This window comes from Calidris pugnax, unplaced genomic scaffold (assembly GCF_001431845.1).
Source record: "Calidris pugnax isolate Ruff unplaced genomic scaffold, ASM143184v1 scaffold69, whole genome shotgun sequence".
NCBI classification, from domain to species: Eukaryota; Metazoa; Chordata; class Aves; order Charadriiformes; family Scolopacidae; genus Calidris; species Calidris pugnax.
The window spans coordinates 7947353-7969953 of NW_015090859.1; the positions used below are offsets into that span (position 1 = coordinate 7947353).

General features: G+C 40.1%; 1 protein-coding gene across 2 annotated transcripts in view; it reads left to right on the forward strand.

Moving 5' to 3' along the window:
- Positions 1–21216, forward strand: part of NALCN (sodium leak channel, non selective) — a 251707-nt gene extending 230491 nt beyond the window's left edge. Inside the window, exons 32-44 of one of the 2 annotated variants that reach the window (XM_014944224.1) lie at positions 225–331; positions 729–803; positions 4092–4211; positions 5268–5336; positions 7181–7329; positions 8025–8118; positions 8893–9025; positions 9589–9704; positions 12367–12524; positions 13185–13335; positions 16426–16575; positions 17254–17371; positions 19081–19274. In XM_014944224.1, coding sequence (XP_014799710.1) covers positions 225–331; positions 729–803; positions 4092–4211; positions 5268–5336; positions 7181–7329; positions 8025–8118; positions 8893–9025; positions 9589–9704; positions 12367–12524; positions 13185–13335; positions 16426–16575; positions 17254–17371; positions 19081–19274 — 1634 coding nt within the window. Of the gene's footprint in view, positions 1–224; positions 332–728; positions 804–4091; positions 4212–5267; positions 5337–7180; positions 7330–8024; positions 8119–8892; positions 9026–9588; positions 9705–12366; positions 12525–13184; positions 13336–16425; positions 16576–17253; positions 17372–19080 lie in introns of both variants that reach the window. The other variant, XM_014944225.1, reaches the window with a different exon arrangement.
- Positions 21217–22601: the final 1385 nt, after the last annotated feature.

Genomic DNA, 22601 nt, shown 5'->3' on the forward strand with positions numbered 1-22601 from the left:
CCTACAAGTACCAAAGCCTTCATGCAACACTGGTGTTCAGTATTTGAAATTATATGTTCAGAAGCTCTATTTGATATGGAAAATTGTAGCAGAAAATTAGAAATGTATTTTGAAACTGGTAAAGGATTATTTTGCCACCAGTGAACATGGAAAATATGTCAAGAAATAGGGGGAAAATACCACTGTGTATTTTGACTCTCCTCCTCAAACTCTTTCTTTTTCAGATAACGATGGCTTTAGAGCTAAGATGTATGATATAACTCAGCATCCATTTTTTAAGAGAACTATTGCTGTGCTTGTTCTGGCCCAGTCTGTGTTGTTATCAGTTAAGGTAATTGTGTTTCTTCTAAGTGTTTCATTATAGTAGTACAGCATGTGTTGCACATTGCCTCATACCAGTTAATGATCAGTTGAGCCATTACTGTGATGAATGTAGGGAAACATGATTTCTAGATACAGCAGTCTCAGTTGGCATAGATCACTTGAGATTAGTTGTAATTTGTGGAGCTGAGTAAATTTCTGGTTTTTGGTAGTCTCATCCACTATTTTTAATTTCCAGTTAAGCTGTAACTCTGTGAGAGGAGAATAAACCAAGATGCCATTCCTGTCTGAATGTATTTTAAATTGGAATCTATTCATTAACAAAACTTGCAAGAAAAGTTAAGGCAATAGACATTTAGTTCTGTTTAACAGCTACTCTCTATGAGCAGATTTTGTTTGCATTTCAGTGGGATGCTGCAGATCCAGTGACTGTACCTTTAGCAACAATGTCTGTTGTTTTCACCTTCATCTTTGTCCTTGAGGTAAAGTAATATATTTTATAACTTCTTGAGATTAAGACTAGTATGTATATATTTCATTTTGGCTTTAGGGATGCTGTCTAATTCTTCACTATGTTTTTTATTTCTGAATTTGTACATTTGGAGTTGTGCATGTCACTTATATTTAAATATTGTATTGTAGAAATAAACTTTAAATTTGTGATACTTCATACTTCACCACTTTCAACTTTGTGTCCTTTTATATATATTCAGCTCTAAGCATTTCAACTCGTGTTTTGGTGAACCCAGTGAGCTCTTTTCTTGCAGAACATCTCAGATTAAATTCACTGTGTACAACACAATATCTGTGTTGTAACATGGAAGTTCTGCTCAATCCATTTCTGTTTTGCTTGGTTCTTTGGAACAGGGGGCATTAATCCCCACCATTCTGTAGCTGTGACATCATCAAACCTCTCTCAGTTTTGTTTTGCTTTAAGTTATCATACTTCATTTTAAAACCTTTTTAATAAGCTATGTGAAATTCCAGTATTAACTATCTTTTGTTGTACAGATCTGGATTCTGTAAGTAATAGTTCTGCTGTCCATGAAAAAATTGTCTCCACAATCAACTGTGCAAAGCATAATTAGCCTGTTTTCATAAGATTGGAATCTAAAGCATTTTAGAAAGTGTGGGGTTTTTATTTATCTATAAGGATGTCCATAGTGTAACAGCACACGTTTAGGAGGTTAAAGAAGATGCTTCCTCTGTGGTTAGGTTAGTACATAATTCTTTTATAAGTTCGTGGTGGAGTGTTTTATTTTCAGTCCCCTCTGAATAGCTGATACTGACCACTATCAGAAACAGGATAGTAGGCTGCGTTTCCCACTGCTCTAATCCAATATGACAGTTCCTATGTTCCAGTGATAGGTTTTGCCAGCAGAGATGAATAAACAATGAAGTGAATACCTTGTAGCGGCTGTAGCTAGGGTACGTCTCTGTTGTTGCTTCTTTTTTCCTTACCCAGGAGAAATCGATATCTCTTGAGAGACTGAGCAAACACAGAAAAGTTTGATTTGTGTCATACACAGACGGATTTTAATTTACCTAGTAACTATGTCTTTAGAAATACTTTTTTTCTCTTTTACTGCCAGGGGAAACAAATACTTTTCTAGAATTTCAAAGGAACTTTGTCAGAGCCAAGAAAAATTTGTTGACAGTCTCAACAGGCAAGCTGTCACACTGTGAGTGCATAGGATTTATGGACAGAGGAAGCAGCCCAGGATCTTCCCTAATGCAGCATAGTCTGGTTACAGAGTCTGCAATGTACATGGTCTGCTACCACTAGCAGTGAAGAAGGCCAACGCTTTCTGCATGGCTAATGGCCCTGTGTCCAGTCTAAGGACTCCTGATAAGGTCTTAAACTTCTACTGCTCACCTTAGGGTATGTGGTATAGAACAACAGGAAAAATTCAGAGGTCTCACTTTTGTTGCCGCACTTGGTGAACACAGAATAAAGTGAGATGTGATTTTCTATTTGCACGGTGTGGTGTGCAGTTCAAGGTTATAGACATCTGAACTTAGGTGTCTAAATTATGTGCGCTGGCAGCATAGAAAGCCAAGCGCATCCTGGGCTGCATCAAAAGAAGTGTGGCCAGCAGGTCGAGGGAGGTGATTCTGCCCCTCTATTCTGCTCTGGTGGGACCCCACCTGAAGTACTGCATCCAGCTTTGGAGACCTCAGCACAGGAAGGACATGGACCTGTTGGAACGGGTCCAGAGGAGGGCCACAAAAATGCCCAGAGGGCTGGAGCACCTTTACTACGAAGACAGGCTGAGAGAGTTGAGGCTGTTCAGCCTGGAGAAGAGAAGGCTCTGGGGAGACCTTATAACAGCTTTCCAATACCTAAAGGGAACCTACAGGAGGAAAGGGGAGGGACTGTTTATCAGCAAGTGTAGTGATAGGATGAGGGGCAACAGTTTTAAACTGAAGGAGGGGAGATTTAAAATAGATATCAGGAAGAAATTTTTTACTCAGAGGGTGATGAGACACTGGAACGGGTTGCCCAGGGAAGTTGTGGATGCCCCATCCCTGAAAGTGTTCAAGGCCAGGCTGGATGGGGCTTTGGGCAACCTGCTCTAGTGGGAGGTGTCCCTGCCCATGGCAGGGGGGTTGGAACTAGATGATCTTTAAGGTCCCTTCCAACCTGAACCATTCTATGATTCTATGAAATTCTACATGTGGGGTAGGTGTTTAAGGTGTCACTGTGATCAAGAGAGGTGTGGGGTGAGATTCGGTTGCCTAAATAACTGAAGGCATCAAAAGCTCTTTTGGGTACCCTCACTGGTCTCCACTTACCTCCACTAGCCACTACAGAAAGAGCAGGGATGTTTGGCAGGTCTTGGTTATCCCTGCCAGCCCCAAGCATCTGTCTCCAACCATAGAATGACTAAATGACAGTGTTGCAAGGTGGGGTAGAAAATATCAAATAATGAATGCCTTTATATAGTAACACCTGACTTGCTTTGAGGTTTGATACTAATTATGTATGAGAAACTCCTTCTACATCATTACCCTACCTCAATTATCTGTTAGCTGTTGTGACTATTTCATATCAGTATCTATTCTTAAGCTTCCTGCCTGCACTTCTATTACCTGTATTGGAAATGTCAAGCACTTCAGCTGTTGTTTTTTGCCAGGAACATTGTAAAATGTACTGCCTTTACTGTTCTTAGCATTCTCCGCTGTATGCTGCTGAGTACAGATGGTGCTGAGTACAGATTGTTCCTTATAGGAAGAAATACTTGCAATATAGGAATTTTAATTAATTTGAAATATGGGAGCTACGGAACACTATTATATTCTTGAGTTCAAATGTGCTTCTGTGATTTTAGCCTGCTTATGGACCACTAGATAGATAGAATACTACTACCTCTTTTACCTACATATTATTGATATAATAATTTTCTATCTTCATAACTCGCTTAACTATTACAAATCTTAAGCCCACGTTCACCTTAGCAATCTATACATTAAGCATTCAGACTAAGGTGGTCAGGTGCTGAGGGAGAGAGAGACACTTCTATAATACTGTTCATCCCCTCATCTCAGGTCATCTGTGGTCTTCCACAAGTACCAGCTTTCCTCCATCTAATGGAAGCTTATGTGATCCACTTAGTCTGGCAACCTAACTTGTCCACATGGGAGCAGTTAGCTTACATGAAAACTGCCCTTGGTTGTTTGGCAACAGTCATAAGATGAACTCAACCAATTCTTTAGGGTAAGAAATAAGCATTTATTCAGTCCAGCTGAGAAACTGTTTTTATTCACAGGTCACAATGAAGATTATTGCCATGTCGCCTTCTGGCTTCTGGCAAAGCAGAAGAAATCGTTACGATCTCTTGGTTACGTCTCTTGGTGTTATATGGGTGATACTTCATTTTGCCTTACTGGTAAGATTTACAAAACACAATTTCAATGATTAAGCTTGATTTTATCTGCTAAACCTCAGCAGTAAGATCACTGCTATATATCCAGATAAACTCTTGGGAATTGAATAAGGCTGAAATATTGCTGAAATAAATTAAGCTTGATGCTAAGAAGGAATCCTGGGCAATGATGAATTACAGAAGTTATCTGATATGAGATGGAGTCTGTAAATGTGGTTAAAAAATGAGATCTTTGGAAGGGATGTGAGTGAGGAAAGGAAGGAACCTGAAGAGACAGAGCTCTTGCCAACAGCAATCTCATGAGTGGCAAGGGAAAAAGAGGTAATGCACAAAATCCAGATGGGAACAGAGGGCTGAAAGAAGGCATAGGTTCAAAATTGCTGAACAGTAAAATCTGTCCCAAACCCAGCAGTGATTTTCAACCACTGGTTTTGATTAAGAGGCTATGCTTAATGCAAGAAAGCATGAAGAAGATGGGAGGAAATCAGCTCTCCCTCCATCTCATCCTGTTTTTTTAACGGTGCCTACACTCCTGATTCCTTTATTTATGAGGGAAGGACTAGGGATAGTTGATGCTTGTCACCAACCACAATTTGTGGAAGTCCCCACCCTAAAATGGCTCGGGGGCTCTCTCTCGTCTGCTTCAGACTCTGTTTGGAGGAAAACATGTCTTGTGTGGCCAGTCATTTTGCCTTGACATCCACAGCTTCCTCCCTACTACTGAGTACCTTGGAAAGCCTGAGGAGTTTCTCTAAGCCAGCAGCTGCCTAGACAAGTAGACTGGGGCTACTGGATGTAATTACAGCCCAGCTAATAGAGGACTGAAGGTGGTTTTTTGGTTTGATGTATGGGGAGGTTAGGCTAGTATTTTTAAAGTGCTAAAGCATCTTCCTTTATTTTCTCACTGCTCTACTGTTAATGAAATATCGGTGCTACAGGTTTATGATTTCTCTTATTTCATACAGCAACTGCCCTACATTATTAAAAGACCAATCATCCTGATCTTTCCATTAGATCCCTGGGGGACAATGTATTAAGTCTTCTGTGTTTCTGTTCCAGAATGCGTACACGTACATGATGGGGGCATGCGTAATTGTCTTCAGGTTTTTCTCAATTTGTGGGAAGCACGTAAGTATAAAATGTGAACTACAACCATTGCAGTGCTCATGTATAGATTAAAGGACTAGTTGCTATGCATCTCTAGTGTGCGTTCTGTAAGGCTCCATTTTATGTGCCAAAAAAAATGAGACTTCAAGCAGCAGTCTCCAATATTGCACGCTGTCTTTATAATGTCAGGGTTTTAGGTACGTTGTATAATAGGACTGTATTATGGTTACTGGAAAAGCTGCATTTTTTTGTAAAACAAAAAATGTGCAACTGCAATACCACACAGTTTTTAAAAAATGTTCTCTAAAACTCTGAACACATTTTGTCCTGCTCTCAGTCTTTGCTATTTCAGTGTGCTGTGGTGTGCATTACTATTTATTTATTTTCTCTGCAAGACTAGTGGAGTGGTGGTTGATGCATTTATCTTGTTATGATAGTGCTCTCTTACACAAGTTTCTTCCTCTAGAGTGCAGGTCTGTGTCGTGTGTCTCTGCAATGTATGTCTTATCACAGTAAAGGATTTATGTTCAATTTTTAAAAATATCGGGCCAAGGTATTCTTCTGGAAACACCAAGGTGGCTACAAAGCAAGTCACTTATAAAGTTTACATTTCTTTTGTGTTTGGATTTGCTCTGGTGTAATTGAGAGTAGGCTGGCAGAATAAGCATTAGGCAGAGAACAAACACATTTGTTTAACAAGTGGTGACACACTGCATTCTCTTGCTGTAGAACTTTGTAGACTATCCAAACATTTTCTGTGAAGTATGACATATTAAAGTAAATGTGATGAAAAGACTGCTGTACTGGGTTGCTGGGGTTAAGAACAGTAAGTCAGAGGGTTTGCTCAGTGAAGATAAAAAGTTTTCCTTCAATCAAACTACACAGAGCCTCTAGATCCTTAGAAGTCAAATGAGAAATCCTTGCTTCTCCTAAGCAAATAGGCCAAGTGATTGCCTTCAAAGCTTTGTGATTGATTCCAAAGTTATTTCAATGTTTTAACCTACTCGTTTGTGCTTTCATGTTAGGAGGTGCATCAGTTTCAGTAATTTATCTGTTGTTGTGCAATGTGATGGCTAAAAGTCAGCATGAGTTGTATTTGAAAGAATAGCAGAAAACTGCTACCACTCAGTCCCATTAAAGAGAATTTTCCATAGCATCCAAAGTGTTTAAGGATATTAGGGAAATCTAGGGCAATAACTTTATTAAGAATGAAATGTATGCGTGCATTTACTTTATGAAGACTAAAATATGCATGCATGGAAAAGTAATATCTATTACCTAGGCCTACTGCCTATGTAATTTCCAAAATTATGCTTCTTAAGATCTTTGGTCAACTTGTGTGAGAAATTAACTAGTTTAATCAAGCTGTGCTGATCTTAAGGAAATCCCCTTCTCTGTACATCAACCCATTTCTTTAGGTAAGCTGCAGTATCTGTGATTTCTATCTAACAGCATCACTTTCAGATAAGCCCAGAGTAGTTTACGGCACCACTGCAATGCTAATTTTGATACTTCTGAAGCTTACTGATCCTAGAATATTATAGTTAAGTTTCTGCTATATTATTGGTGTATTAACCTACACTGTATTATCCTAAATATACTCTTTGAGGAGCAACATCTTGACCTTGTAAATTAGGCGGATATGCTGCTCTCTTTAACGAGTGAAAAGCACACCAAATTTCAGAGGAAAACACAAAATGTTCAGTTCCGATTAGATTCATAATGTACCATTTCACTGGGCTCATCCATTAACTTATATGTGTAAAGAACTTCTTGTCAAAATGGCAAGTGCAATCAGTCTCCTTTCCCTTTTATCTCTGCTGTCCTGAATGTCATCATGGATTCCTTTTTCTCTGCCCTTCCAGGTGACACTAAAAATGCTACTCCTTACTGTGGTTGTCAGCATGTACAAGAGTTTCTTCATCATAGTGGGAATGTTCTTACTGCTTCTTTGTTATGCTTTTGCTGGAGTGGTTTTATTTGGTACAGTGAAATACGGAGAGAACATTAACAGGTACAGTATGTACTACCTCATGGGGATGGTCTTTAAACAGTCCAAAAAAAAATCACGCTCTGCTAGAGAGGAGTTTATTTGTGATGAAAACCAGAGAAGTCCCCAGGTCTAGCTCTAATCAGAATTTCTGACAGGAGACACTGAGCCATCTTTCCAATCCTTGTGCATTGGACCAAATGACACCTGATCCAGCTCAGAGCAAACTGAGAGCTCTTCTTCATTATGCCAGCTGGAGTATACTTCAAAGCAGCACTGCACTAGCTGCAAGCTGCTGAAACACAGTGTACCTACTGCACCTTATTGGCATCACTCAGGAACAGGAGTCACATACCAGGCTGATACAGAGAGGGGAGAGTTCTGTGAACTGGCTGTTAACTGGAGATTTGCCAACAAATAACATTATGAGACTTCAGGAAGAGAACGGAGACAGGAGATAGGACCTGGCCATGAGTCTGCTTTAGCTCTATGATAAAATGAACTAACATACTCAGACCTGTGTGTGAGCTAACATTCAGTTATTATATCTTAAATCATGGAATAAATAATTCAGTGAGCTCATTCAAATAATACTGTAACTATTTTCAGTTTAAAATAGTAGAACAGTAGAGAATAGAAACAATTTGCATTTTTTCTTGCCAGTGTTTTAATTCTGGAACGTGAAATGATTTCTCTGTCTCTCTTATCCTTTAAAACAGACATGCAAACTTTTCATCAGCTGGCAAGGCTATTACTGTACTCTTCAGAATAGTTACTGGAGAAGACTGGAACAAAATTATGCACGACTGCATGGTAAATACAATACTGCCAGAGATAAAGTAGGCAAGAAACATGAGACACTCTTGACAGATCTCAAAGTTTTTCCAGTATCTTTTTACAAGGAATGTTGTGATTGCCCTTATCTCTTCAAGAGATAAAATGTTCACTAAACCTCAGAACATGATACACAACTTGCCATTCCAATCACATGCTCACAATGTGATATTTCATGGGACTAGGTATTACATGATTTAAAAACAACAAAAAAATACATTCGCAAACTCGGGAGTGCAATAACTCCCTTTTCCACTGCTTTGACTGGGGCAAGGTGACTTTTCAGGTTCACTTCGTCTTTAATGCCTGCACTTTGGCTCATTCCCTGCGAATGGTAGGCTTAATGACCTCAGACTTTGCCTTGGAGTAATTTTATTTTGCCCAAGTATTATTCTGTGTTTTCCATTATGATGATAATCACATTCCCTTCCTTTTTAAGATAATGGACAGGGAAGAGTTTTGAAAACCACCACATTTTAGAGTACCAAGTTGCGTTTTTTACAGTGGCATAATGCACAGTGTGCCTTGTATGTGGTAGCGGGGTCCATGGCTAGGCCGTTTTTGTCGTACTTTCTGTTCTCTCATTTCTGACTGCTAAAGAAGCAACAAAAAACTACCCATAGTAATGCCCTCAGCATTACTTCCTAACTGTGAAACTTTAAAAAAATGAGAGTCATAAGTACTGTATTGATTGCAGAGAAAATAAGAATCTCTTTTTATGATTGGTTGACTGTGTTTTTGTTTGTTTTGAAGGTACAGCCTCCATTTTGTACACCAGATAACAGCACCTACTGGAAAACAGACTGTGGAAATTATGCTGGTGCTCTTATGTATTTCTGTTCATTTTATGTCATCATTGCATACATCATGTTAAATTTGCTTGTTGGTAAGTGAAAATACACATCAATAACAAAAATGTCCATTTTGGGATGTGGTATGTTAGATTTGAGTCTTGCACTGTTCAGGTATGAGGTTACCTTGTACCTTCACTGTTGTTTTATATGCATATGATGTTTTCAATACTTCTCTGACATGTTGTATGCTAAAACATAGGCAATTTGAGTATGAAAGTTTTTTCAACAAAGAGATGTGTTGTATTTGTGGACTACAGTTCCCCTAAGGGCTACTATTTTCCGAGCTTTTCCTTCCTCCAGTTAATGTTTTTCCATCATCATTGGAATTGTCCTAATTGATTTTAGATGTTAGATTATGTATCTCACCAGCAGTTAAAATACAGCTTTGAAAAAGTGAGCAGAGTGAATAATGATGTAGCATGACAGTATATTACCTATTCAAAACCCTCATCTGAACATACAGGCATTTATTTGTGTGAAATTTGCACAACAGAATTCATACTTTGTTGAAATTCATTGTTGCTTATAGAGATTAACCAGTTAGAATGCAACTACAGGCTTTCTTTATAGCATATTTTGGTTTTGTGGTTTTCAGCTATCATTGTGGAGAACTTCTCGTTGTTTTATTCAACTGAAGAAGACCAACTTTTAAGTTATAATGATCTTAGGCATTTTCAAATTATATGGAACATGGTTGATGACAAAAGAGAGGTAAGAAAACTTGATCATTACCATGGAAATCCAGTAAATCTGTGTTTTGCATTGAAAAAACATATGGAGAAAACAAAGTGCGCAGACAAAACTCACTGAGCAATTACTGTTCAGGTTGTGAAAGTTCAGTGAGCATGATCCAAGTCTACAGACTCACATCCATTTATGTGCCTGATCTTCAGAAGGGTTTTGCTGACATTTCAACACTGTCTCCTGTAAGACCCTGATAGAGAAACTGATGAAGTACAGGCTGGATGAGAAGACGATGAGGTGGACTGAATGCTGGCTGAATGGCTGGGCCCAGAAGGTGATGATCAGTGGCACAAAGTCTAGCTGGGGGCTAGTAACTAGTGGCGTACTGTAGTGATCAGTACTGGGCCCAATCCTGTTCAACATCTTCATAAATGATCTGGAAGGTGGGGCAGAGTGCATGCTCAGCAAGTTTGCAGATGACACCCATTGGGGAGGAGTGGCTGATGCAGCAGAGGATCATGCTGCCATCCAGAGGGACCTAAACAGGCTGGAGAAATTACAGGAACCTTATGCAATTCAATGAGGGGAAGTGCAGAGTCCTGCACATGGAAATGCTGGACAACCCCAGGCACCAGTACATGCTGAGGGCTGACTGGTTGGAAAGCAGCTTGGCAGGAAAGGAGCTGGGAGTCCTGGTGGAACATGAGCCAGCAATGTGTCCTTGTCGCAAAAGGGCTAATGGTATCCTGGGCTGTGTTAGGCCAAGCATTACCAGCAGGCCAAGGGAGAGGATCATTACCCTTTACTCAGCACTAGTGAGGCCACACCTGGAATAGGTGGGGCAGAGTGCATGCTCAGCAAGTTTGCAGATGACACCCATTGGGGAGGAGTGGCTGATGCAGCAGAGGATCATGCTGCCATCCAGAGGGACCTAAACAGGCTGGAGAAATTACAGGAACCTTATGCAATTCAATGAGGGGAAGTGCAGAGTCCTGCACATGGAAATGCTGGACAACCCCAGGCACCAGTACATGCTGAGGGCTGACTGGTTGGAAAGCAGCTTGGCAGGAAAGGAGCTGGGTACAGGAACCTTATGCAATTCAATGAGGGGAAGTGCAGAGTCCTGCACATGGAAATGCTGGACAACCCCAGGCACCAGTACATGCTGAGGGCTGACTGGTTGGAAAGCAGCTTGGCAGGAAAGGAGCTGGGAGTCCTGGTGGAACATGAGCCAGCAATGTGTCCTTGTCGCAAAAGGGCTAATGGTATCCTGGGCTGTGTTAGGCCAAGCATTACCAGCAGGCCAAGGGAGAGGATCATTACCCTTTACTCAGCACTAGTGAGGCCACACCTGGAATCCTGGGTCCAGTTCTCGTCTCTTTTGTACAACATAGAGAGACATAGACATACTGGAGAGAGTCCAGCAAAGGGACACTAATATGGTGAAGGGCCTGGAACACGTCTTCTATGAGGAGAGGCTGAGAGAGGTGAGACTGTTCAGCCTGGAGAAGGCTCAGGGGGATCTCATCAGTGTATATAAATACCTAAAGGAAAGGTGCAAAGAGGATGGCACCAGGCTGTTTTCAGTGGTGCCCAGTGACAGGACCAGAGGCAATGGGCACAAGCTGAAATACAGGACATTCCCTCTGAACATCAGAAAACACTTTTTCACTGTAAGGGTGACTGAGCACTGGCACCAGGGAGGTTGTGGAGCCTCCATCCATGGAGATATTCAAAAGTCATCTGGACATCATCCTGTGTCCTGCTTAAGCAGAGAGGGTCAGACAAGGTGACCTCCAGAGGTTCCTTCCAACCTCAACCATTCTGCGATTCTAGGATGAGATGAGCATCTGGGGGACTGAGCTGTTCAAATGCCCACACAAGTTAAATCATCATCTGAATGATTCATGACATCACTAAGATTTGAATATGAACAACATTATGCTGAAAGAAGTTGGTTGCTTGTAGTTGACACGTGGCTGTGCTGGAGATGGAAGCCACAGTCTGTCCTGATGTGAAGAGTTCTGCATCCATTGTGCTCAGCACTGATAGTATCTCTCTCTGATGTGAAACAACATATTACAGCAAAAATAATTCCAGTCAGGCTCATTTAACAGAACAAAATATCTAGAGTATGGATACTGCAGTTCCAGAGGGAAATACTTTCAGTCCTAATTTTTTAAAAGCAGATCAAATTTGTTGTCACAAAAAGTGCAACATGTGCTAGGTGGTCTCCTAGAGCAGAAGACCTTAGCAAACCCAGTAAACTCGCAGCATTCTCCTGTTCAAAGTTGCACACAAAAGGGGAGAGATCTACGGCCAGGTATAAGTTTAATTGTGGTTTAATTTCAGTTTTTCAAAGTCATCTCTTTGGATGTATAATTCTCATTACAGATTAATGCAAATGGGGAAACTAAATCCCCAAGCAACTTTGAACATTTCTGACAAAACGACCAGCACAGATTCTCATTTTATATCAGTCAAATAGGAGCAAAGCCTTCCGTGAATGTGCTGAAGACCTGGCTGCATGTGTATATTCTTCAGTAATGTATTCACAGTGATTTAAATAGGCCAGGATTAGACATGGAGTCTTTGGAGAAACAGTCTTTCTCTCACTGATCAAGTTGAATGTCTGAGTGGGTTGTTAGGTCACAGTAATAATTTACCATCTCTTATGCAATTTAACCAGGGAGTAATCCCTACCTTCCGAGTGAAATTTCTACTGAGGCTTCTGCGGGGCAGGCTGGAGGTGGATCTTGACAAGGACAAGTTGCTGTTCAAGCACATGTGTTATGAAATGGAACGGCTCCATAATGGTGGTGATGTCACTTTCCATGACGTGCTCAGGTACCCTGACATTTTCTCTGAATTTGTAGAACGGGTATATATCTCTGTATTTCTCTGTATTTCTTTCCAGGCTAACAGGTATTCATTAAGCTTGGGAAAAGGCAAGACTGGAAGCCACAGAGGCACTGCTGTTTTAAATGTAATACAAAAAAAATAGATTTCTCTTTTTATCCTTAAAAAATATTAGTGATGGAAACTACAGGTCCTAGAGAATCAGCTGTAAGTAATTTTAACATTTTCATTGGAGACAGTTTGTCATAAACAGGAGCCACATGTTGGTTTTGTATCCCAAGCAATGAATTATTGTCCCCACTCATGTAGCAACATGACAGGGAATCTGACCAGGAATAAAACAGAAATAGGAATATTATTCAAGCATAAACACTTGGAGGGGAACCCTCAAATGCCCTAGTTGCTTACAGTTCAGCAGCTCACTTGTATTGGGCAGCTATTGTAGGTGATCAGGTTTTTATTTGTTTTGAGAACCACAAGTCTCTTCTGGCTGGAATCATCAGGGCATTTTTAGCTTCAAATGCAATCTTATTGCACACACCTGAATTAGATATTTTTGCACTAAGGTCTTAAGTACGAGCTTTTATTTTCTAAATTAAAATATAAGGTGACCAGCATTTAAATAAAACAAAACTCTGTTTCTTCCAGCATGCTTTCATATAGGTCTGTTGATATCCGAAAAAGTCTTCAACTGGAAGAGCTGCTTGCTAGGGAACAACTGGAATATACCATAGAAGAGGAGGTGGCCAAACAGACCATTCGCATGTGGCTGAAGAAGTGCTTAAAGCGAATCAGAGCAGTAAGTCAAGCTAAACCAGGATCTAAATGGTTGCAGAAATTGTACTGCTCAACAATGCTGGAATTTGCTGTCACTATGCTTCAGTTACTCTGGTGTCACGATAATATTTATGTGAAGAAGTATGTGGCAGTTGCTAACTCAGCAAAAAAGTATGTTACAGCTCAATTGAAAGCGCTACAAAAATAAGCATCTTTTGAAGGCAAAAACTGTCTTCCTGCCAAAAATGTATCTGTCTTTTCAGTACAGCAGGAAGATGCCTGTGCAGAGACCAAAGTCAAAGGAATAAAGAAAAAACAATGTAATTTGATGAATCTTCATAGACTAACCCTCCCTCACAGAATGCGATTTTATAATTTCCTTGCCTTTGCTGGGAGAAGATACCGTGATCAGTCACCAGCAGATATGGAATCCATATCAAGATGCATCATTTGAATGAACCATTACATTAACTCTGTGTGTGCCAATTAGCAATGCAAATCATGTATATGAACCGTGGCACACAGAAGCTGTGTCTATACTAGTAAAGGAGAGCAAGGCCAAGGCATTGGCTCAGGACTGGGATGGGTGTGCATGCAAATCAGGTATATGAACCGTGGCACAGAGAAGCTGTGTCTATGCTAGTAAAGGAGAGAAGGGCCAAGGCATTGGCTCAGGACTGGGATGGGGTCACCCATACTCATTAGGCTGCTCCTCAGCACAGTTCAGGGCTGTGCATGCTCATACTCTCCCAGGCTACTGTTGTAGGAGTATCACTGCCCTCCAGACATGGGTCAGGGTGGAGACTGCCCCCAGGAGACAGTGGTTGAAGCTGACTTGTGTGGTAATGGAGAGATTAGCCAGATCATGCAAGTCCTGGCCTCTCACTTGGCCTCAGCACTGCAGGAAATTCCAATCTGTTTAATTTACTTGTATGGAACTAGCTGGTGCTTCTGTTTACATAGTGCTTCTGATCATCAGAAACATTTTTGCCTTTTCTCAGGATAGCTACAATGTATGCTGACCAAAGTTTGTCTTGGATGAAACATATATTAAAGATTTTCAGGAAATTTGAATTAGTTTTTGCGGTTATTCTCCTCTTTTCTTCCAAAACAAACGCTTCCTTTATATAATAAGTCATAGCCTGGTTGCCTTGAGGACTTATTTTTTTAGTTACAGTAAGGCTGGTTCCTTCTGATGCGTATATTTACAAGCATATTTTGATATATGTATTTTGATGGACATATATGGACAAGCTCGAAAAATGGGCCCATGTGAACCTCATGAGGTTCAACAAGGCCAAGTGCAGGGTCTTGCATCTGAGTCAGAACAACCCCTGGTATTACTACAGGCTGGGGGATGAAGGGTTTGTAAACAGCCCTGCTGGGAAGGACTTGGGGATACTGGTGGATGAAAAGCTGGACAGAAGCTGAAAATGTGTACTTGCAGCCCAGAAGGCAACCGTATCCTGGGCTGCATCAAAAGAAGCATGGCCAGCAGGTCGAGAGAGGTGATTCTGCCCCTCTACTCTGCGCTCATGAGACCCCACCTGGAGTACTGTGTCCAGCTCTGGGGCCCTCAGCACAGGAAGGACATAGACCTGTTGGAACAGGTCCAGAGGAGGGTCACAAAAATGATAAGAGGAATGAAGCACATCTCATGAGAACAGGCTGATTCAGTCTGGAGGAGAGAAGGCTCCAGAGAAACATTATTGCAGCCTTTCAGTACTTATAGAGGGCTTATAGGAAAGATGGGGACAAACTCTTTAGCAGGGCCTGTTGTGATAGGACAAGGGGATATGGCTTTAAACTAAAAGAGGGGAGATTTAGACTAGACATAAGGAAGAAAATATTTACGATGAAGGTGGTGAAAAACTAGCACAGGTTGCCCAGAGAGGTGGTAGATGCCCCATCCCTGGAAACATTCAGTGCCAGGTTCAACGGGGCTCTGAGCAACCTGATCTTTTAACTTTATAAAAGCTTACTTCTGCTGATCCTTGCAGGGGAGGTTGGACTACATGGCCTTTAAAGGTTGTTTCCAACCCAAACTATTCTAAGATTCTATGATCTTTTAACTTTATAAAAGCTTACTTCTTGTGTGTAGAGGTTTTCCATAGAGACCTGTGATCATGGGATCTGGCTTTTTCTATGTGTAAATTTATTAAAAAACATAACTGGACAATTTGAATGTAATGTACATTCCAGCTGAAACATCAGTCTTCAAGGCATATTCAGATAGATAGTTTCATTTTGATCTCATCTCTGTAATAATAATGGCAGTAAATTTAATATCAGCTCTCAATTCTGCGTTTGTTCGTCTCTGTTGTTCATTTCATTATGATATTGAATTACACTGTGTTAAAGTAAATATGCTATTCATTTCACTCTAATAATATGGATCAGATCATTTCACATTATATGAACCTTTTATAAACGGAATGTAATTATGAAAGTTTAATATATATTTTCAAATTCTCTTGTTAGTCTCTAAGTCTCTCTAGAGGGAGCATGTGAAAACTACCCAGGAAAGTGAAACCCTTCCTAAGGGCTGTTTAGTTTAATTTAAAAGCAAATTAGATTGTAAATTCATAATGGTGGTGGTTTTGTTTTTCTGTTTGTACTGTAAATCTATACTCAGTCCCAAGTTTTCCAATACTGTTTTATTCAGTCTTATTGACAGACTATTCCAAAGCCTGTGAAAGAAATCAGAATTTTTTCATTGCCTTCATGTGAATCCTCTTAGTGAATCTCTGTCAATATCCTAGTTTCTTTTTCTTTGCAAGAACTTTTAACTCTTAAATTAAAAAAAATTATAGGTATAGGTATAAACAAACAGTTGGGAAATTTGCGTTACACTTAACACAGTTTGTAAGTTTCATGCCTTATTTCCTACATAAAAGTAGGAATATGCTACTAATAGCATACTAAGGACATATGCTGGAAGTCACTTTATTTAAGAAGCAACCATCTGATACGTGTGACTTTTTGTCAATGCACGTGGTGTTCACATCTGGTCCTAATTGTTTGGTTAACGGTTTAGAAGGCTTAAAAAAAAATAATCAAACACCGTGACACACTAATGAGAACATTTTTGTTGTCACGTGTACCTTGATAGAAACAACAGCAATCGTGCAGCATTATCCATAGTCTACGAGAGAGTCAACAGCAGGAGTTGAGCCGATTTCTGAATCCTCCCAGCATTGAGACAACACAGCCGAGTGAAGATATGAATGCTATTAATCAGGATAACAGCGCACAGCCAGAGGTATGTTGACCAGAAGACTATCAGTTACTGAGAACAAATTCAGAAAACTCCCATGTTTCTTATTTGTTCTTTTCTAAACATCATTTTAACTGGAAAAGTTGAAAGCACTCTCTTGTTAGCTTCATTCTTTGCCTTCAGATGTAAAGGCAAGATGGTCTAAAGCAGTAATTCCCCAGCTTAGTTAGCTATCTTGCTAGCACGATAAAGGGCAAAATCAGCTGTACAACTCTGGCAGCACCAACTTTCAGCTCTACCATGAGCTGTGTACAGGCTCAGGGGCTTGAAGTTTTCCTGTTCAAGCATTCTGAACTAGTTTTTACACGAAGAGCGATAACATTGAATATGCTGTGTCCTGCGAGTAGGAGTCCAGGGCTCTTGCAGGGTAGGGAATGAGGAAGATACAACATAAGGACTCCACTGTAGAAGACTGAGAAAATTCTGTACCCTTCAGTGGGACTGTATAGTGTAATTGAGCCCAAATGGTCTTTTCTTTTTTTTCTGTTAGTAGTAGTTTTCTGGGGCAGTAAGGAATACAAACCGTGCTGCCTTAACAAGCGGCAATATATTTTGTTTGTATTCATGTATAAAGCTTGGAAATAGAATGGAAAGATAATCCTTCTTGGGATTATCCCCATGCAATGGGGAACTATGACTGAGATGCTTTTTTCCTCTGCTCAGACAAGCAGCCAGCAGCAGCTCCTTAGCCCAACACTTTCTGACAGAGGTGGCTATCGACAAGACTCTGCAGATGCTGGGAAACCAAAGCGAAAAATTGGGGAATGGCGTTTGCCATCAGGTAAGTGAAAAATGTGTATCAGTGTAGTCCCCGCATGCCAAATCACTGCTGTACAATAACAAGGCCTTGAGAGGCTTCATGATTCACAGTTCTACCTTCTGCCTGCTGCTTACAGCCACATCAGAGTTTTTCTACCATGATACATGCTAAAATGCAGCAGTCCTCTCCCCTTCCTCCCAATTCTGAAAGTTTGGAAGATGGGCTCAAGCATTGCCATATGCAGGTTGTTGGTTTTTTTAACTTTTTCATGCATTTACTCAGGATCTTTGGATTGGGAAGCGTACCGTCCCATATGTTTGGCTAGCATCTTTTAGAGTTCTCTTTCATCATATAAACCACTGTGAAAATGTTTTTCCTAACAGTAATAACTCCTGAGTGCCTTGTCTTCCTAAGAATACCAGGTGTATGATTTATACTTTACACCATAATAATACATTTTTATATCTTCACTTCAGCCAGGAATTGGCCAGGAAACAATGTTTCCCATTTATTTTCTCACAAACAGGAAACATCCTCAAGTTATTCTAGTAACTACCATCCACTAGACTAAAGGAAGGTTAGACTGTGCCTTATAGGAGGGTGAGAGAGGTGCACCGGTACAATCAGAGGCCTTATTAATTCTTTATCTCAAGAGCACTCTCCACCACCTGAAATAGTCTTGTCTTAAAGTGCATATTGACCTCTGCTGCCTGCCACACTCACAGCTAACAGGTTCGGTGTCAGCACATCAACCTGTTTTCGGCTGCCATCAGTGAGTCCTATTCCAAGTCAGAGCGCTGCCTTCACAGGCTGCCGCTGTTCAGGCCTTAATCATATCCAGGTGGAAGCAGAAGAGGTGGTCATGCTACGAGTACCATTAACCCTACTTTTGTGACCAGAGTACTTGTCCAAGAAACAGGACAGCTTAATAGAGAGCTTTCAATTCATGCTTTCCACTTAAATGTCACAGAGCAGCAAAGTTCAACGTTTCGTTGGAACAGAGAGAAAGAGTAAAAGAGGGAGCGTGCTAAGGAGGAATCGTACTATTGTAGCCAAATGGATAGGTTTTTCAAGTGAGAATGAGGAGTTCAGGGTTTCCTTTTTTCACACCGACCTTGTCCATGTCATTCTTGAATGTTCCTCAGCAGACAATCTCAGAAAAGGAGGGTCATCTCCATGCACAGTACAGCCTGGTAGATGTTAAGTACTCTGCCCCCAGTCCAACAAAAACATGTATTTAAGATCATGAAAACCATCATTAAGACCAATTGTGGTTTTCATATACTTACACATGTGTTTTAGTGCTTTCCTAGAGCCATACCAGCCCCTTGTATTAGCTTCCACCTCTAGGCTATAGTTAAATATCACTTTCTAGGTATAGCTGCCAACTCTAAATGCACTTTCCCCTTACTTTTTCTGGCACTTACCACTTTCACCATTTTGCCAGCAGGTCAGCTTGTGAAAGTATTGCTTAAACCATTTAGATTGCAATTAGCCAGGTAAGAAGAGACCTATCGCATCAGCTATCCCAGCAGAAGGCAACGAGGCACTGCTCAGTTAAACTACTCTACCAGAAGATTAGTGGGAGCAGGGTGAACTGGAGCTGAAAAAAACCCATTAGAACAGAGCCTTACTCTGCAGCACAGCTGGCTCTGTATACCTCAATTCTATGCAAAAATGGTCAAGAAGCAGATGTGCTCTAATACAGAACTTTCTGTTTAATTTCATAGCCCCCAAACCAATAAGCCATCCAGAGTCTTCAGTCAACTTCCGCTTTGGTGGACGTTCAACTATGAAATCTGTTGTATGCAAAATGAATCCCATGTCTGATGCTGCTTCTTGTGGATCAGAAGTCAAGAAATGGTGGACAAGACAATTAACTGTGGAGAGTGATGAGAGTGGAGAGGACCTTCTTGATATCTGAGAAAAATTTAAGTCATACCGCAACACCAACCACTTCAAGTACAATCTGATTTTCTATATTTAGAATTTAAGACGCTGTGTGATGTATGATTTCTTTAAAATCAATATCATAAAATTTTTTGAATGCTGATCCTTCTGCCATGTGAAGCATAGCACACCCTTATATGTTAGAATCCACCGCTATAGGTACTAACTGTACTTCAAGCAAACTGTATACAATAGCAGTACTAACAAAGCCAGAGAGACTATATTGCCTTTAGCAGACAGAGCGTTGAAAGATTTCATGTGTTCTGTAGCTGTATAATGAAAATGCATTTTGATATACACACCTCTGTGTTTTTCCTCAATCTATACCATACTTTAAAGTGGCAACACTTTACAATACAGGGGTAATGTATTTCTTCTTTTTGTGTTTTCCCTCAGTTCTTATTTAGTAACATTTCTTTAGAAAGGTTTTATTATTCAAAAATGACCTGAAGAGGTCAGCACTGACTTCATGTTTAAGGGAAGTATTTTTACAAAGTACAAGTTCTGAATTACAAATCTAAGCTTTTTCTGGACCTTTTTTTAAAATATGCAAGATACAGTATAACTCATTTTAAAATCAGAAGGTGAAGGACTGGCTTTTAAAATGTAAATATATTAGGGTTTTGGTTAATTATGCAAAGAGCTTGATTTTCATAGAGAAAACAGAAAAAAGAAAAAAAAAATAAAAGACATGAAAACTGTGCATTTAAGCATCTAGCAAAAGACCTCCATGAGAAAAACATTGTTAATGCTTCATTTTCAGAATATACTGGTTACATATATGTATGGTGTCATTATTCTCCTGTCAATTGGGTCCCATTTCTTTGTGTAGTCGTAAAATAACTTTCTTCTTGTCCGTGTGGTACAAATTAGCATGTTGGGGGTTCTAATTACAGAGTAGTATTGTATGGCTTTTAAGATGCAGTTCAGTTTTGCCTGCATAGGTAGAAGTGACTTTTACTTAGCCATGTTACTAGCCCTGCTGCAGCCCTGCAGAGCTAAGGCAGGGCACTGTACTGTGGGTAAGTACCTTTGTCCCTTATATCCCGATGCATCTTGTTTCGACGTGTTCGCCGCCTTCTGTTTGATGAAGCACCAGTAGCGCTACATTATCGCTGGGGAGGAGGCAGCTGTCCCTGTCATAAAAGTTTTTCCAGTGAAAGGCCAATGCTATACAGAGATGGAGGTGGAGAAGAAAAGCCACAAAACACAGCAGAGTTTGTTAGTGCCGGAATTCCAGGGTGTCTAAAAACGTGGGGTAAAAATGCGCCCTTCTGTCAAGGAAGAACTAAAAGGTTGCAGATTTTGTTGCTTGGCCCCTCACTGGTATTTTTTAGTATAGCTGGGACCTTTCTGTTACCGTTGTTTCCTATGGAAATGGTGGGTTGCTCTAACATGGCCTGATGTGAGATTTTGTATGAGGCTCACAGTTAATGTACATCACCACCTAAAAAACACATGCTTTAGAAAGCAGACAAAAGCCAGTGCTTTGTGATGTTTTCTGGCCAAAATATTAATGTAGAGTGGTCAGAATACAGCATTGTTTTCACAGATGCCTTCACCATAAATGCAAAATTAGTTTTGGCCATAAAATACAGTTTTCTTGGCATCTATCAATGTTTTGTTCTCTGTGTATGGTTGAACAGGGTTTGGATTTAATTTTTTTTAAATAGTCATATTGAATACAGCTGTATTTTGTGGTTTCTTTATCTGTTTTGGGGTATATTTAAGTTTAGTCAACTCTGTAGTAACAGAACGTGTGCATTCACTTGTTTACTAGATTATGAACCATCAACAAAACTTCATATGCAAAGCCATTATTTTTGTGTTCTGTTTTGTGCTTAAGTTGAGCTTTTGTATCTATGACAAAAAGACAAATATTTGATTTATAAAAGATAATACCTTTGAAAGTTCAATAATATATTGAACTGCAGATCTTTCTGAATCATTCTTGCTGCAAATCTTCTTTTTAAAAAATCTGGCAAACATTTTTTCCTTGCCTTACAGTACTCTGTCAATAAAAGTGAGTTGCTTTAAGCAATACTTCTCCCTCTGGTTTTCATTCTAACTGCATTCTCTATATTGGGGTTATCTGGGATAATGCTGCATAGCGGCTAGGTGTGTGGTCTGTACAGAATTATTTAACGACATGCTTTCAAATTCTTCTAGTTAGAGGGCCTTGTTTTTTGGTGAGAAGTCCATCAACTGACCTCATCAGTACTGCTACGAGGGGTCTCATTTAAAAAAATCAGACTGTTCATTATTTTTTATTTAACCCACCTTCTTTGTTTGCTTTAGAGCCTGGATGTGAATATGCACACACATGTCTGTGTGGCAGGGGGAAATCTGTGGTGGAAATGTAATGGTTTCATAGACTGCCTTCCAGTATCTTCCAAAACACTGGAGGTTCCTGGACCATCTACTTTTAAGTGGCAATATGGCTCTTAGAAAGCAGTACTCACCTGCTTATTCCCCCAATTTACTTTTGCAGCTATAGGAAGTGAAAAGGAGTTACAAAGATATGAAAACAAAATATACTGGAGCACCCAGGCGATCTCCTTAGTATGGCACCCCTGACATAACTAAAGAAAGTGATAACCTTCTACTATCCAGCAGAGCAACCAACGCACATTTGCACATGAAGGTGGAAAAGGAGAGAGGAGAGCTGAAGAATGACTGAAGTTCAAACAGCCTGCACAAGCAATGGAGAGACACAAAGAGGAAACAGTGCATCAGGAAAGCAGTCAGTCCAGACAGCCTGAGAGAAAAGTTCAAACAAGAACAGACCCTAAACAAAGGTAAACAAAAAATTGCCAGGGGAATATTACTACCTACAGTGCTCTTGGCTCCTGGAATTAAATACAGAGCTATCCCATACAAACGAAAAGAAGAAAGTGTTTGGACTCCTTTTCATCCACTAGGAGAGCTCTGTTCCATAGGAAGCAAGTTGTAAAAGTCTTCCTGGCTTGGGTGGGCCAAAATTGTAGTGCTTGTTGTCAGCACTCAAATGAAAACCAGCTTGTGGGAAGTCTGAAAACATGCAGCAAAAAGTCTGAAAACATGCGGCAAAGATGTATCTCAATATCATTCCAAAGTCAGGAAAGATTTCAGACAATCACTTTTGTAATGAAGAAATTAATAACCTGAAACCATTTGCTACTGGAAGATAGCCAGCTGAATTAAGAGCTAAAAACATAAAGTACACTCTTATCTGGCAAGCTGAAAATACCATCAGTGTTTTAACTAATGAGGACCAATCAGGTTTAAACATCTTCAAAATAACATTACATTCAGTATTGTC